At 42.0% G+C, this 18,160-nt stretch overlaps 1 protein-coding gene across 1 annotated transcript in view; it reads right to left on the minus strand.

The window, feature by feature from the left end:
* Positions 1-17,839, minus strand: part of LOC146000184 (ATP-binding cassette sub-family G member 1-like) — a 134,895-nt gene extending 117,056 nt beyond the window's left edge. The window contains exon 1 of the mRNA XM_083137537.1: positions 17,480-17,839. Coding sequence (XP_082993663.1) covers positions 17,480-17,648 — 169 coding nt within the window. The 5' untranslated portion in view covers positions 17,649-17,839. The remainder of the gene's footprint in view (positions 1-17,479) is intronic.
* Positions 17,840-18,160: the final 321 nt, after the last annotated feature.

Consider the following 18,160-nt stretch of genomic DNA (forward strand, 5'->3'; position numbering starts at 1 on the left):
AACCCCCAACAAGTCCTCCCCCTTGGGCACGCCACTGTAGGGTGCTATATATTGTTTACATAAAATAGTGCAAGTGTAGATTAGAACTGATTCTCGATGAAGTGAGCTGCCCAACCAAAATGTGCCCCTCCAACCGTAACTTCTGGATCCGCCACTGCTCCCATGGAAGTTTCAGTTTCGCCTTCGACTAACCACCGCCTCTGTGTAACATGCGTTGCACGCACAAGCGTACTTATCTCTCCACAAGCAAAATTCCAGGCCATGACACAGTAAAAGCCCAAAGAAGGACACGTAAATATGTAACACATACGGAATCCCCACGTCACGAAATTTCAGCAAGCGTCTCTCCAGGGGGGCGACATGCACCGAGAGTGGTGTCTCGCGGAGAGACAAGATTCTCGCTTTCCATCCAGGCTGGATCAGGTTTCTTCTCAAAGCAGTGTTGCCCTCTCTTAGGACGTAGAATGCTTTCAATCTGGGAACTTTAAGTAAACAAAACAGCGTTCCGTGCCGTGCTCATTGTACGCGTAGTAAAAGTATAAAACCTTTCTTCTTGATTTCATAAGCGGCGCGTATTGCAACAACACTAAACCTCGAAGGCTTTTAGGCCTGCAAAACTACTAGAAATATGTTCCAAAATTTCTAAAAATAGGCTCAAGCTTCTAAAAGTATCTTTAAACTGTTTTAAAGGACTACAAATGGGATCTAATATTTTTACAAATACATCAAAACCTGCCTACCGCTGAACATGCTGGTTCCGAGCAACATTATAAAGTGGACTACAAACACATTTGGGCAGATGGAAACGCCCCGCTCATGGAAAAGGTTACTTCACATTGTGTTTTTGCCCTGCTACTTGTTTTCAAGGTCGTGAGGCGGATCACTCGATTGCAACACACCCGAATCTCTCAGCGGGGGTCACTGAACGAAATCTCCCTTTGGCAGCCCGATTAGGCTGAAGTGGATGGCATACAGCAGGCGCTAATGGCGTGGTGTCCAACTGTAATGATTCTACAAAGCGCACTGTGGTGGCAAAGAATATCTTACGAGTGGCCTCAACCCAATGCGGCACCAAAAGAGGGTCACCAAGGGCCATGTCCCACCCTGTCAAGGTGTAAGAGGCAAATTTCGCGGTGAAAATACAATGAAAGTGAGTGTAGAGATAATGATAAATCTTATGGGAGACCTTTGAGGGTTCGATTTAATTTCACTTTTCAGTCACTTTTGGTTAATCGCAGTGACGTAGACCAGTTCTCTGCCCCCCCCCTTAGTGACAAAAAAATTATGATGCCAGAATGGGACGGACGTATGTAGTTAGTTAGCCCCCTGCCCCCGGTTATACAAGAAATTAACTTTTACCCAAAATACTCGGCTTTCCCATTTTTGTTATCGACTTATACATAGCATTCCCTGACATTCACTACGAAACTCAGCAGCAAGCGGCCCGGCGTCAGCGCTTGTCTTTCCCGGTGAACGGGTTCGCGACAGTTGGTAGAGTCGGCTATTAAAATTACAGTATTCATATTGTGTACTAACCTTGACTACAGAAGGTGTTGACAATGATGTCCTTCTGCTGCAACACATTCCTGGCATCTCCGAAGGAAATGGCATTTACACGTGCAAGTTCGTCTACTGTAATTCTCCCGATTAAAAATTTTAGCGGCTCTAAATGCTGTGGTTTTTGAAACACCCGTTTCTTGTGAGAGGCGGCGGATAGATTTCCGAGGAGACTGTTCTAACCTTTGTCCTATCTCATCGACTTTTTCCTCAGTAAGTACACGTGGGTTTTTCTTTCCACTTTTATTCAGAACTGACCCTGTTACTCTAAACCTTTTTACGAGGTTTAATATAGTGGTCCTATGTGGAACGGGAACATTAGGATATTTATTTCAAAACGTCGTCGCACTTCTCCACAATTCCTCTTTCCGAAGTAACACTCGACAAGATAAATCCTTTGTTGTAATGTAAACTTTTGTGGTGCCATATTAAGCCACAATCTTCAACACACGGACACGACACAACACAACTTCCGAGGGAAGATTATACTGGCGTCAGTCTGCAACGTCAACAGAAATAGAAAGAGAGCGAAGGCAGGGAGAGCGTAAAACAAACAGACTGTAGCGTGAGACTGTTCACCGTTCACCGGGACCCCGTTCACCGGGAAAGACAAGCGCTGATGCCGGGCCGCTTGCCGCCGAGTCTCGTAGCGAATGTCAGAGAATGCTCTGTAGTTAGGTAGAGTCGTTTTCACGTTCAGAAGACACAATGGGCTCTTATGGGCAATGCTTTTCTTATGGGAAATACGAGCGCGCTGTTGCGAAATTTCTGGATTTACAAATTTAGCTTAAGTAAAATCGGTTCCTGCAGTTTTTCAGGAAATTTTGTAGAGAATACGATGGTGAACACAAAAAACTGGTAACTTGCTTACATAATTTTAAATAAATTAAAAACGCAAATTTTCCGTGAAAACACAATTTTTACATTGTTTTCATTCCTAACGTTGAAACATGCCGTAAAATTGAAGCATTCATTATTAAAAAAAATTGACACTGTTTTTTAATTGTCATAGGTGATGGTGGTACTCAGAATTTATCAATACTTTAAAGCATATTTGCATTAAAAAATATTCAAATGAAGTATGTGGAGATTTTTTATATTCGTGCAGTAGAAAATGTCGTCGCTGGCCATTTCTTGTTCTGTAATTCCAAGTAAAAACTTCCAGCGACAAAGTTGTGGAGAAAATAATGAAATTATTTTTTATAACCACTCAAACGTTCCCAGAAATATTACTTCCACGCATTTGGAGTTTCTTTTTAACCCGAACCGCGCGCGAAGTAAGGAGACGTTGTCTGGCCATCTTGAGCTGACTCACCGCAGCATTCCGGCTAATCACCACCAAGTTTTCGAGTTGTTATTTTATTTCCATTCAGTAAAAAAATGAACTTCATGCAGTTTGTTATAATAGAATTGAAATTACTTAAATTTAATAATTGACAATTATTTCCAATGCTGCTGTTGTGAGCAACATTAGTGCTGTCGCAAATACACGTTGTTTTTGTTTACATTACTGTCGACATTAATGCTGAAATGAAGATCACCTTTCAGTTTCCAACGTACACATAAATTCATAGACACCATATTAACCTTTGAAAGGATTTCCAACACGTGACAAAATATGGGGCTTCAAGATAGAAATATGACATGCCTTGCTTGAGTCATTCACGTCTTATCAATTCACGTGGGCCATAACTCATTTGTTTGTTTGGGTTGCAACTTAATCTAACCCATGTGCCAGGTTCCCCTTACTTGAGTGAGAGATCTGCTTTGGTATGTTTAGACTTTTTCCCTCTCTCGAAAAAGTGTTTTCAGTTGTGTGATCGCTCAGTGATTTTTACTTTTTTAAGTGATTTCTGAAGTGTCATATTCGTGCATTACACTCGCGTGTGTAGTGATCGCAATGGATCATAGTAAAAAGGGTAACTGTAACGTTCACAGTATAATATTAATATTAATAATTACATATAATTATCATTATATATACAAAATATGTAACACCTTCATTGTGAAGGAAGTTCATCATTTCCCGGCGACATGAGCTAGCGCTGTATTGGCAACACTGTGCGGTTTCTGCATAAGCGCCGTTGTGTCTTCTGAACGTGAAAACAACTAGTACCCCCCCTGCCCCAGTTGTACAAGAAATTAACTTTATACTAGGGGCTTCTTTTGAATATCCATGTGGTTGTTTTAGGTTTTTTGATGCAGAAGTTGCACAAAAGTAACGAAGTAGCGAACAGGAGTAGCGTAGCGAAGACATTTTGGAAGAGTAGATCTAACTAGCCTACTTTTAAAATGTAGTTTAGATCACTGGCAAATTACAATCTGCTACGAATAAATAACAGCGGACTCCAGTCTTGAGAGATAGATAATAAAGCTGCGATGGAACTCTATTCACTGAAAATTTGTCACTCAATGAAATGCCGCTTGAGAGGACTGAACCCCTCCCCCAATCCCCTAAAAAAAAGGTTTTTTTATATTGATATGAATTAAATATTTTGGGGTGCGTCAGCACAGGCTATTTTGCACCCGTCACACTATACGGGGTCCAGCCCCTTATCATAACAAAAATAAAAGCGTGTCTGAAAACTAAAATTTCCTTACCATGGTTAAAACCTGAGGCTAGGGCCTCCCCAATGGCGCAGTGGTAGCCTCGTCGCCTTGCAATCAAGGGGTCCCAGGTTCGATACCTGGTGGAGGCACAAGTGTTTCGGATCCCACTTTCAACTGTAGGTCCAGTCCCGATTAGCCGTCCTGTGCATTAGGTGGACTTAAAACATCAAATCAATCAATCAAAAGCTGAGGCTGTAAAGGAGCACTCAGCACAAATAAGGACAAAACACAGGACGACACACAATTATACTGGCCATGGGTGTACTACGTGGAAGTGAGGTTGACTACTGAGTGCACTAAGTGGAAGGAGCACCCTTTACACCCCAAAAAGGTTTTTCACAGATACGGTGTTTAATTTTGATGTTAATGGACCTCAATATTATTATTCATAATTTTGACGATGCCATTTCTTTTCGATAGACAACTGATCACATATTTCTTAGACTTTTTAATGAAACAAGAACAGTTTTATTAATAGATCATCAGTGCTCGAATTTGCACAAGCATCCTCCTGCACTTACTGCATTGTCCTCAAGTTGATCCACACAAGGATCCTTCCTTCTATCTCCAAACTCGAACAAGGAAATTCGCAGACAGGAATTTTCACTTGGAACACTGCAGATCACAAAATCGTAACACATTGGAAAAGAAGAACTGGTTTGACAGAAATGTCCACAAAATTTCAATATGTAAGAAAAATGAACTTCACAAAATTACACAAAATAATGGTGACATTTGTATACCCTGTGTGGCAGAGGAGGGGATAATGGAGCTTAGGGCAAAGGGGTAATTAATTGCCCCTGGACTTCACCTCCTATTGAGATTTTGGGCCCCTTCGAAGTGAAGTGTAGCAGGTGTGGACAATGTGGGAAATTCATTTAAGTTCTCATTTCAATATGAAAATACTTGGGGGCTTCCTTGAAACTATTTACTATTTTCACATGAGAAACTAATATTACTGGTATAATTCTTGAATGACCAAGTTTGGTTGATTATTGTGTAGCAATAAGGATTCGACTGGTTGAGCAACTGTATCTTTTTGCTGGATTCATAACTGTAGACAATTTACACGCTATACTACGCTTACCACAAACTCAGTAGTTACTCGTATAAAGGTATGAGATGAGGGATGTTTTTCTATCGATGGCCATCTGCAAGCAATTAAGTTAATTCTGCATTTCGGAAGGGACCCTCATGACAAGTTACCCGGGTTCCTCTGGCTGGGACAATAGTACGCCACTGCTTATTCGCAGACGTCGTCATATTATGTTATTGGGAACCAGATTTCGTAATTAAATTTTTTTAGTAAGTGACACTATCTTTTCAATTTCTGCGATTATATAAAATTTCAGGAGAACATTGCTGGGCCCCAACACCTCGAGCCCCCCCACCGGCCGCTACGCCACTGGTTATTTGCATCGATGATGATGAGTGATCATGTGAAGAAATTCACGAATGTACGTGGGCGAATCGAAAAGTAAGTTACACCCGAGCCGTGTTCCAATACTAAGAGAGAGAAAATAATCACGCTTGGTGGCAGCACTGTCCGGAATGTATACTCCCCATACCCGAAGCAGCCATGCTGCAGCTGCTTTAATATGAGAGTAGTCACCGTGTCACTATGGCGTGTCGTACTGAGGTGGCGCCCAACATCGAGTCGCGCTCAGTCGTTCGATTTTTGTGGACACGACGGCATAATCAGAGTGAAATCCATCGCCAAATTGTCGAGGTGTATGGTGAGAATGCAATGTCACACCCCATGATCAGGAAATGGTGCCGGATGTTCGAAGAGGAATGAACGAACGTGAACGACGAACAGTGTGTTGGGCAGCCTGCAACTGTGAACACTATCGACAAAACGAAGCGTGTGAATGCAATCATCCTTGCCAACCGCAACGTGAAAATTAAGAGAGATTGCAAGTGAACTGAACATATCCTATGCTAGTGTGTCTATGCTGATTCATGACCAGTCGGGTGTATACCAGGTATCCAAAAAAGTTCATGCCGTATTTTGCAGTGAGACATAAAGACACTGTAATTTCTGGCAAATGTATTTTATTCAGAAAAATAAGCTCCTTCAGCTTCAATTACATTATCCCAAAGAGATACAAGCTTATAAATCCCGCATTTGCAAAAGTTCTGGTCCCTAGGAGCAAAACAATTGTCCTATGACCTGCGTGACATCATCTCGGTTTAGGAACTGTTGCTCACGCAAATGGTTATCCATGGCCAAAAACAAGTGAAAGTCAGATGAGGCAATGTCCGGGGAATAAGGAGGAAGAGGTAAAATTTCCCAACCAAGTGTGTTGATTACCTCCTTGGTCGCTTTCTCCGTATGAGGTCTAGCGTTGTCTTGAAGAAGGATTACTCCTATCCTGTTGACTAGTGCTGGCTGCTTCGGACGCAGTGCAGCTGCAACCCTTTGCAACTGGGACGAGTACACCTCGTATGTGATGGTTTTACCATGCTCTAGCAATTCAAAGTGCACAACAACAAAGTCCATCAAACACAGAGCAGAACCTTCTGTTGATGAATGTTTTCTTTGGGGGTCAATGCAACACAACCAGGGGACGACCAATGATGTTTTCTTTTGCGGTTACTGTATAACACCCATTTCTCGTCACATGTCAATATCTGGTCCAGGAATGGGGTTTTCTTGTGGCGTGACAGCAATGATGCGCAAATGGTGAGGCGCTGGCGTTGGTTTTCCTCGGACAAAACGTGAGGAACCCACTTACTGAGCTTCCAAGACTTCCCAAGGTTGTGCAGAAGAAATCGAATGGTTTCCTCTGACACTCCAAACCCTTGTGCAAGTTCTTTGCACGTTTGCTGTGGATCGCGCTCGATGATCTCCTTCAGCAGGGCTTCGTCGATAGTGGCGGGGCGTCCAGCTCGAGGCTTGTTCTGGAGGCTTTCATCGCCCGATGCAAAGCGACTGAACCACTTTCGCGCTGTGCGCTCACTCACTGATGCCTCTCCAAACGCGGAGCATATCCTTCGAGCAGCGGCTGCAGCATTGCTGCCAAATTTGAACTCATACAGTAAACACGGCCGTAAAACGTCCTTTGACACTGACATGTTCCCTTCAGGATTGTAGTTTCTATGCGACCGACACGCCTCCCAACTCTGCACTGACTGACGATTGCCGGGAATGTAAACTTCTGATGTCATCCAGACAGGGTTGCCGACACATGACGTTTGACTTTCACTTTTCGTTCCAGCGGCACGAACTTTTTTGGATACCTGGTAATAAACTGTGCTCTCACTGGGTGCTGCGATTGTTAACCGATAGCACAAAAGTCAACTCAATTTAAGTTGGATGGAATTTTTACACACAAGAAATCGAAAAAATGGTCACAAGATTCGAAAAGTGCTTGGAATACCTTGGTGACTATGTCGAAAAAAGTTAAATGTTCATACATTTTTGTCCAATAATGATTTTCTTCTAATGTGTTTTGTTTGTTTTATACAGGGGGGGGGTGTAACTTACTTTTTGACTTGCCCTTGTACAAAAACCCCCATGCCGTTGCCTGGATTCGAGTCCGGGACCCTTGAGGTCGTAGCGCGCTGTGCTAAACACTGTGGCTTGAAGACTACAGTCAAGGATCTCTTGCAATTAAAGGGTCCAGAATTCGATACAATATGGAGGCAGATAATGGTTTGGATTACAGTCTAAACTGTAGGTCCAGTGCCGATTAGCCTTTCTGTGCATAAGTGGGCTTATAAGAAAAGTCAACTGATTTTGGAACGCTCTGTTCAAGGAGATCGATCTCTAGTGTGATGGTATTTTGCATCTCAGAACACGTGTAATGTACAGGGAATGGAAACACCTGCGAAGAAAAGCGGAATGTTGTAGCTAATAAGGTGCTGGACCGTCTTCAGCTTCCAAAACGGCCCCCAGTCTCCGAAGAACAGACAAAAACAAGTCCTGGATGGTGGATAATCGGATCTTGCACCATTCTTCATGCACAACATGGTCACAATTCTCCTCAGTGTCCTTCTGCTTCTGTCACTCAGTGAACATTTTCGTCCACGCAGCTGTTTATCTGATGATGTCCTTCCGGACACACTATTATGTCATCATGATCTTGGATAGAGTCCTTCTCGATACGCTAAATAACATGACTACTTTGCATATGCGCCGACTCCAAGGGGCTTGAGGGGGGGGGGGGCTCGAGCCCCCCCCAATGTTAACGATGTGGGGGCAGAGCCCCCCAAAATAAATTTGCTTAAGAGGATCTAATGTATTATTTTGCTTCCCTTGTAAAGTTTACTCTGAATTGTGCCACATGAACATAACTTTAAATACACATTTGAAATGTTCTAGACCAGTGGTTTCCAACTTCAAAAGGTCCGAGGGCCAAAATTATATCCAGCAGTTGATAGGCGGGACACATTTTTTTTTTTGGGGGGGTGGGGGGATTAAAAATTTCAAAAATTGTAAGTACTGAACTGAAAATGTAGTACTTTCGCATGACCTAAATTTCTAAAATGAGGCAATAAAACAATGGAATTACAAATCAAAATTCTATAATTACAATTTATTTCACAAAAACCCAATACTTATTGATGAATTGAATGAAATTAAAGACACACCATACAAATAAGAATCCTTCATAGTAAGTGTTCAATGAGAAAATTGAGGCCGATCTGCTTCTTTTATTAAAGTTGGAATGTCCACTTGAATTTCTGTATTTGAAAGTCTCAGAAGGTGAAGCAGTTAAGAATCTACCAATTGACTTCCGTAGCGGTTCTTGATGAACTTCATTGAAGAAAAAACCCTTTCACACGTGTATGTGCTGCCGAACATCCATGTCATTCTTTGCCCAAAACTACGAAGGTTTGGAAAGTGTCTCTTTGAAAGGTATTTGAAAAACTCTGGCCCCTTTTCTTGCCTTGCAAATCACGCAATTCAAGTTGAAGAGAAGCTATTTTAATTGTCAATCTTACGTTCTTTGGAGATATCGCTCATTTCGATATTTACACAAACTTTAACAATCAGTCACAGTACAATCCGAGTTGGAACACTGGAAATCTCTTCGTACTTCGTGCGTAGTGAAACAGATCTCTATAGCGCCTCTCTGCAGTTTGTTTCTAAACACAAAGAGTGAAGCCTTCGCGGAAGCAGGCGAGTTCATTCCACATAGCGAAGAGATGGAATGCATGGTGTGAAGAGAAAGTTACGTCACTTTAGATTCTTCTGATGATCATTATTGAAAACCCTGGGGGGTAAAGGCGGTCAGGGGCGTGATGCTGATCACATCACCCCCACTCACGACCGGATCAAGAAAGTGTGGGGCGTTACCCCCACACCCCCTATACGCCTTCATGGCGTGGTGCTATGCACAGGGGAGCACTTTACCTTTTTATTGACTGCAAAATCAATTCTACCTGTGATATTGTCTTTCTTCACAGAGCATCCGTTCCTTCAGTAAAAAAGAACGTATTTTAATAAAAATAAATAAAATTAATGTATTTTGCAAACTGGCTTCGCGGGCCTCAGAAAAAGGCAACGGGGGCCGCATGCGGCCCGCGGGCCGCCAGTTGGAAACCCCTGTTCTAGACCATCAACTTTGGGGCTGAGACCGCTAAACCATCAACTTTGTGGGGTCTATGACCAGAGACCGCAAAACACTAAGTATATAATTATGAGTATTTTTAACATTTTTACTAAAAAGAGTTTCAAAGAAGATGTGTATGAACTATGATAGTGGACGGGACGTTCGGGCTACAAATGGCTCTCACATGACATTCAGAACGAGATCACTGATATATCAGGGAGATCTGTTTTGCGCTCCGTGGTAGCAGATATTAAAAGTCGGGAATAGTTTGCTATTATGGTTGACGAAACTTGTGACATATCCATCCGTAAACAATTGAAATTTTGCATTCGAACTGTAGCCTAAATGAAAATGTTAAGATTTTTGAGGAATTCATGGGCTTTTACGAGATTCCGAACACTGAGGCCAAAACTTAAAAAAGGGAGGGAGTGAGTCATTTATTAATTTATTTCAGTGAGCACAGAATAATTTTGACAAGTCGGCGCCCCTGCTACTTTGGTAACAGAGGCGCCCGCTAAGGCCGAGACCAACAATTTGCCCTCTTTGAAACACTGTCAGCTCGGACATGATTCAGTATCAACTGGAATGCACGCTAGCTATAGTGCAACTGTCAACATCGACTCCTACCATTCCGACAGGGTCCTATCTCACGGCGCAAAAGAAAGAATGTCGCACCGGGTCCGATTTCAAGTGGAGAAATAGCGTCGATATCACCCGTTCCGATGTCGTGGTGTTTCCATGTTTTGGTCTATCCTGTTTCTGTATATCTTTAATTCCCTCTATTTTTTTCTCTCTCTCTTCCTTTCTTTCTATCTTTATCAACTTCCATCATTTTCTCTTCTTTCTCCACCTGTTCCTCTGTTTATATCTTTGGTCCTCTTTTTCCATTTCTTTCTCTATTCATAAATTCCGTGTCGTTCATGCCGACCTGCGATCTTTCTCTCCGCCAAACTTTCCAGCTTCGAGTCCCGATTTGGACATCAGAGGTCGTTGTGTGTGTGTCCATTCGTCAATTTCATTATATCATTCATGCTCATCGCCGCGATTAGCCAAATCGGAAAATATTTTAAATACCTGAATTCTTGCCTCTCATTGTTCCTCTCTCTCTTTTCCACTTTTTTTCTTCCGTCATATTATTTTTCTTCCTCAATTTCCATATCATGTTCCTTGCTTTCCATCTTTCTTATTGTCTCCTCTGTTTATCTTTCTCCATCTTTTTCTTATGCCTTACTCTTTCTCTGGCCTAGTCCCGTTACTATATCTACAGAGCATTCCCTGACATTCGCTACGAGACTCGGCGACAAGCGGCCCGGCATCAGGGCTTGTCTTTCCCGGTGAACGGGTCCGCGACAGTCGCTTATACGTATTAAACCTCGTAAAAATATTTAGAGTAACAGGGTCAGTTCTGAATAAAAGTGGAAAGAAAAATGGGGAAATAAAGTATACAAAGACAATCCGCACACCATCCGTGAGTTAAAAGAGAGTATTGTACGAGAATTACAGCACACGAACTTGCACGTGTAAATGCCAATTTCCTTCGGAGATGCCAGGAATGTGTTGCAGCAGAGGGACATCATTTTCAACACCTTCTGTAGTCAAGGTTATTACACAATATGAAAACTTTAATTTTAATAGCCGACTCTAGCGACTGTCGCGGACCCGTTCACCGGGAAAGACAAGCGCTGATCCCGGGCATTTTGCCGCCGAGTCTCGTAGCGAATGTCAGGGAATTCTCTGTAGAAGAAAGGTACCGAAATTCATTTAACTCTGAATATGAATCTGCGGGAACTGTTCAACATACACTTTCCCCGCCCCCTCTGGCTAATTTGCATCGTGTCTGCAACTGCAAATATCTGTCGGGAATCAAATCAACATTTTATCAGCGCGACCTGGTTACCGAATTATCATTATCGATTTCCAGAAACGAGCGAGGCAGATCAAAGTAGCTCATTATCCACACCATCTGTATCATGCGTGTACATTCAATAAACTCACCACGTATCTAGGTATGCCAACATAGTACGTGGATAAGAGCCATGCACTTGCAGCCAAGACGGCGATATATTGCTGTTAATTTGTAGGGCCTCCCCGATGGCTCAATGGTAGCGTCGTCGCCTTGTAATCAAGGGGTACCGGGTTCGATTCCTGGTGGAGGCACATAGTGGTTCGGATCCCACTTTAAACTGTAGATCGAATCCCGATTAGGCTTACTGTGCATAAAGTGGACTTAAAACATCAAATCGATCCAATTACTGTTAATTTTAAAAAAAATGTTAAAAATTCGGAACTCAGATGGGGTGGGTATTTCGCCGTGTGGTTGACCAATATATTTTTGTTATTTAGCGTCGTATTTCTTACACTTTTGACTAACCGCGACGATGAGGTTGAGTAATTATATGATGAAATTGACAGAGAAAATCGTCGTCAGTCGGGGGGGCTCTAGGACGGACAAAAAAATTTCAATACTAGGGTATTTTTCTTTCTCCTCTTTATTTCTATAGCCTAATCCATTAATTGTCCTCCTCCTCCGTAGCCGAGCGGGTTAAGGCGTTCACTCGTCTTGAGATCGTTCACTGCGGGACGGCTTTGGTTCGAATCCTGGTCGGAATTTATTCGGCCTACGTATAGGGCCGGTGGCAACCCACCATCGTGAGGAAATTGGGGAGCTCCGAGTGAGTGAGCGTAATCCGGTCGCGAAGTCCTACAACGGCTGGGGGTCGGTCGGGTCGACCACCCGTCCCCCTAGTCTGGCTGCAGATCTCCACGCCCCCTTTGTGGCTCGCGTGGGAGGGAGGCCAGCAGTCGGTAGGTAAGCCTTGGCCCGATATTGGGCTACTGCGCTATTTGATTATATATTATTATTATTTTAATCCATTATTTCCTTCTCTCTCTCCCCTTCTTCACTCTTCTATTTCTCTCTCCCCGGTGGCGTAGTGGTAACGTCATTGCATTGTAATCAAGGGGTCATGGGTTCGATACCCGGTAGAGGCACAATAGTTCGGACCGGCCCCCGTGGCTAGCACATCGTGCAACGACGCCAGGGGTTCCGGTTTCGAATCCTGACCTGGCATGGATGTTTGTGAGTGTCCATTCATCAATTTCATCATATCATCACTCATCCACATCTTCGCAAATTAGCCAAAAGTGGCACAAGAAGCGAAGTAAAATAAAGCAATTTAATCACCCAATCACACTAGTTCTGATCCCACCTTAAACTGCGGGTGCAGTCGCGATTAGCCTTTCTGTGCATAAAGTGGACTTAAAACAAAAAACAAACGAATCTACAGCATATCTGTGGATATCGTCAATGAAACTTTCTGTGGGTTCCTGCACCCCTCACTTGACATCTTCACATTCCCTGATCTATCCTATTTTATAATTAGCAAAAGTAAAGTGCTCCCCTGTGCTTAGCACCACGCCATGAAGGCGTATAGGGGAGCCGGGACCTTTAGCATGGTAGTCAGACGCGTTACCGACTGAGCCACCGCGGCAGTTATCAAAACTGACGATATCTTAAATTCGTTCATTATCTTGACTTTTAATTATAAAGAGAACTGAATAAGTGATTATTACTAAGAAAGAACCAGAAAACGTACGTTCTGAGTTAAATGAAAGTGAATGAAAGAAAGACATGGTTGCCAAACATCTTAGCTTGGCGGGGGGGGAGATTTCCCTCCCGGGCCAACCCATGAATTAATCACTGCTTGGACTTCAGTGGCGTCACAATTTCAATGAGACGAAACCCTACGTTCAACCGTAGCTCCAGTCCCGATTAGCCTATATGCGCACAAAATAAATGTAAACTTCGATTGAAGCATCGTGTATGGAGCGCTTTACCCGTGACACCATTACGGTATTCATCCGAAACCTGCTTGAACTTTCCTCCCTCGAGCAATCAGCCGATTTCCCTGTAAATCTCGACCTGTTCCACCTAGAAAGTAAAAATCGTAAACGTCTGCATTGCTCGTGACCTCGAAATCCTTCAAGAAGTTTCAAGAACACGCAACGGATGCGAGGGCAGCTGTGTGTGTGTGTGTGTGTGTGTATGAGTGAGTGAGTGACAGGAGAAAATATTTCAAGAACGCACTTCCGGGGAATCAGCACCTCACGCCCAATGAAAGAACTGATCAAGAACTTGCACATCCTGTGTAGACAATCCATGCCGTATATAAATAATGCTACTGGATCAACTTTCAACACCCAAGGATAGTAAAATTTCAAGTTATAAACCGTTAATAATAACAGTAATAGCCATGACATGATTTTAATGACTTCTTACTTGTAATAATACATTTCCTTTTAAATGCTCTCATTGTACAATATCAATATACACCTATTAACAACAACATTATTATTCATTATGCTTATTGTAAGAGTGCATTCATTCTCTACTTTCTTCAACCTTTGACAAATCTATAATTTTAACTTTTTGAGACTACGAACTATTAATTATCGCCAATTACAATACATTTTCCCATAAATTATGAAGAACATAACAAACTTGTAATTGAAGAATATGTGGCCATCCATTATAAATAAACCAGAAATATATTTTCTAAATTCTTCCAAGTAGAATAATGAAATAATAAATTGTAGATTAGATTATATAATTAATGCAAAATCGATGGGTTTTAGGTTATAGCAGCCCAAGAATGGTATAATTTTAATTGTACTTTAATTACATTAAATACGAAAAATATCGTATTCTTTTATTTTAAGAAAGCGCCAATGCGCGCGCAGGTTTCTCTGATACTAATGTAACTTTCAAGACGTTTTCAACCAATATAATGTTGGGGCTCCCGATGGCGCAGTGGTAGCGATGTTTCCTTGTAATCAAGGGGTCCGGGTTCGATACCCGGTGGAGGCACAAGTGGTTCGGATCCCACTTTAAACTGTAGGTCCAGTACCGATTAGCCTTACTGTGCATAAAGTGGACCTAGAACAATAAATCAAACCAATATAGTGTTTTAATCAATATTGAGATGACGTTTAGTTGATTACACAAATAGTTCAAAATGTTCACTAAATTAAAGCGAAGGGTTTGGACCAGTTAAAGCCACCCTTATGGTCATAACACAGACACAAGTTTCGTATCGCGTTACGTCATCTAGTGCAATGAAGACCGGAGCTTATTGAACTCGCACACCTGCAGAACTAAACAGAGGAGGAATGCTGCGATTGCCTGCGGAACTGTTTACAAGCTCAAAAAGACGCTGATGCAGTTAGGTTGGCAAACAGGAAACGCGCCCCCACACATTTGAACGGAAACAAGGTGGCTAAATAAAGGAGAGTCAATCAGGAACATTCTGTTATTGACGCGCAGATTTTTCAAAGAAGTGGAAAGCAGTTATTATTAACGTTACTCGTGTATAAATATGTTAAATTATACTATGGTTATACTTGTTTCGAACAAGATAGAATTGCCGGCCTCTGTGGAGCAGTGATTAGTACAGCGCGCAACGACGCCCGTCGTCTCGAGTTCGAATCCCGTCCTGGGCATGCGTGTTTGTGAGTGTCCATTCATCAATTTCACAAATCTTCACTTATCCCCTTCTTCGCGATTAGCCAAAACAGGCAGAAAAGCGAAGTAAAATAATCAATCAACAAGGAACGAATGCAAATTATACACATAATTAATTAATACGTACGTAAAACATCGGTGGAAATTATTTATTTCTTTATTTACGACTTTATTCACGTGGCGAAGTTCGTCGTCGCCTTGTAATCAAGGGGTTCCGGGTTCGATACCAGGTGACGGCACATACTGTGGTTCGGATCACACTTTAAACTGTAGCTTCAGTCGCAATTAGCGTTACTGTGCAGAAAGTGGACTTCAGACACCAACTCAATCAATCAATCAAACATGGCAAAGTTAAGGCAATGCCTTCTCTTACCTCAAAATTACTTATGGCGATACAGAAAATGTTGCGCCTGACTTTTACACTGGAAACTCAAGTTCGATTCCTGGGGCAGATGATAACACACGAGATTTTTCTTTCATTAATGTCCCTACAGAGCGACTATGGGTATCTGAGCAGAGGAGAGAGGCAATTTCAACATCCAGAATTTCGATCTTAGGGGCGAATGCGTATTTAGGGGTCAAAGGGCAAATGTAGAACCAAAATATCCAGAAATTATGTGTTTGCGGGTAAAAAAAAATAGGGGATGTTGGAATTTTGGGTGTGTACATTGATGTCCGCAGGAGTTTTACAAGGAGGGACAAGAAAGTTTTTTTTTTTTTTTAAGGGGAGCAAACTAGGCATATTTTCTACATAGTAATGTTGCTCTCTCTCAAAAGAAAAATATCTTCAGTTTGAAGTTATAAGCTTCTGTCCAATGCCCTAACAATTGACGAATTACTGTGAATAACATAACAAATGTGTAATATATAATTTTAGATTAATGTTTATTTTCCAGGCGCCGGCCCCACCTTTCCCCTTCCGGATATCTATAGGTATGTATATAGATCAGTGTCAACATCATATCGTCTACATATGTGCCTTATTGAACAGTGCTCAGTATCGTGTATTAATTTGTATTATTTAATAGCCTGCTTTATTACATTATCTTATCTTTATTACATAGATCTATCGGAATACCCTACAAGTTTTCTAAGATATAAATCAATTTAATAGCTCAATACATTCAATGTTAAGATATTGTACAATGAATCAGAGCGCGCGAACGAGTTTTTCCCCAACCACAAATTTCACATGTTCGGTGCCTCCTCGCTTTGTGCACATCGTCTCGTCAAAGAAGTTTCTATTTTGACACAATTCCCGATATTGTCTCACGAAAATGTACGCACTGTCTCCACCTGTTGCCTAAGCCGTTTCTTAAGTTTCATTTTATGACCCTGTTATGCTAAAACTGCTTTTCGGGGAATTTCCACTTCGAGCACTGATTATGCGTTACAGATCTACCCAGGATAGTCATTGAAGAATCAAAATAGCAAATATAAAAAGAAAACAGAACTATACCGTATGTTATAATGTTAAACGACTTTAATTTCACGAATATAGCGTTGGTTTTAGTAACAGCAACAGATTAGATTAGCCCACCTCTGTGGAGTAGTGGTTATCACAGCGCGCTGCGATGCCAATTGTCCCGGGTTCGATTCCCGGCCTGGGCATCATATCGTCACTCATCCTATCTTCGCGGCTAGCCGAAAGTAGCAGAAAGGAGAAGGAAAATGAACCAAATCAACCAATCAGATGAGATTAATATAATTTTGAAAAATAAGTTACCGTAATAAGGTTTATGAACATTTTTTTTTTAGATTCACAAATACCTATATGCGGAAACGAGTCGCGGAATCTCATGCTAGATTCCTTGTGGAGTGATACTGCATAGTGGTCTGTTTTCTTTTTACACTGTAGGTACAATCTCAATTAGCCCATCTCAGCATGAAGTGGACTTTAAAGATATAAACATGTACATGCAAATTACGTTTTGTTTTCTTGCTTACGAGGGTCTCTAGACAACACAACAACAACTCCTAGATGACCATAGATTTCACGCCTTACTGCTTCCATTTTTACTAAATGGCTTCTTTTTATCACCAAGATCCATTACGTCTAATTTCATTATATTTGAATGAATGGTTCTGCTTCTGCTACAAAAATACGACACTTATCTGTTCCGGTTGACGTCATTTTGCGTTGAGCAATGACGGTTCAGTATCAGTTTGTTGATCGACCTACACGTATACACCTTTGTAGAAAAGTAGTATATTTGGAAGTGTTACTCACCTTTTCCTTTCGCGAGTGGCGCTTTGTACGTCAAGTCCATAAACTGGATATCCATTTGCCGGGCCGGTGAAAGTTTCTTCAAGATCTCCTTCTGGCCTATCCACTTGCTCACGTTTCTTTTGAAGCGGTTCTTCGGGTCAACTGCATGCATTTCGATAGCCTGCGCCATCGCTGGGGAGTTAACGAATTTTTGCAAACACTTATCCACCGTTTCCGCGATTTCGCACAGGAACCGAGAACCACGTCCTTCCGTGTTTACCTGCGCGGCTAGAGTTGAGTGCCTTGCATCGCATCGCCCGTCTGCAAATCGCTCGACGCGACGGTGAGCCTTATTTTCAAGGTCAAGCGCACTTGCCCAGTCCCATGGCAGGATTGAAATCTTCTCAGGTGGGTTGATAACGCCGTATCGACTGGAGGGGAAGTAATTCTCTCGCTTTCCCCATGAGTCAGCTCCACTCTTCCTTTTCGCATGTTTGAGTCTGCACAACTAGGGGCGTAGTCACCATTTTCTGTAGGGGAAGAGGGCAGGTACTTGAAAAAAAAAACAACTGATTGGAGTAGTAATCGTGCACATAACAATATTAATGTAACAATTACTTTATAACAGAGTGTTGCATTTGCATTTTTGTTATTTAACGCCGCTTTTTTGCCACTTTTGGTATCGTGATGATAACATTAAGT

The sequence above is a fragment of the Lepisma saccharinum genome, chromosome 16, assembly GCF_977018435.1.
Source record: "Lepisma saccharinum chromosome 16, izLepSacc3.1, whole genome shotgun sequence".
Lineage (NCBI taxonomy): Eukaryota > Metazoa > Arthropoda > Insecta > Zygentoma > Lepismatidae > Lepisma > Lepisma saccharinum.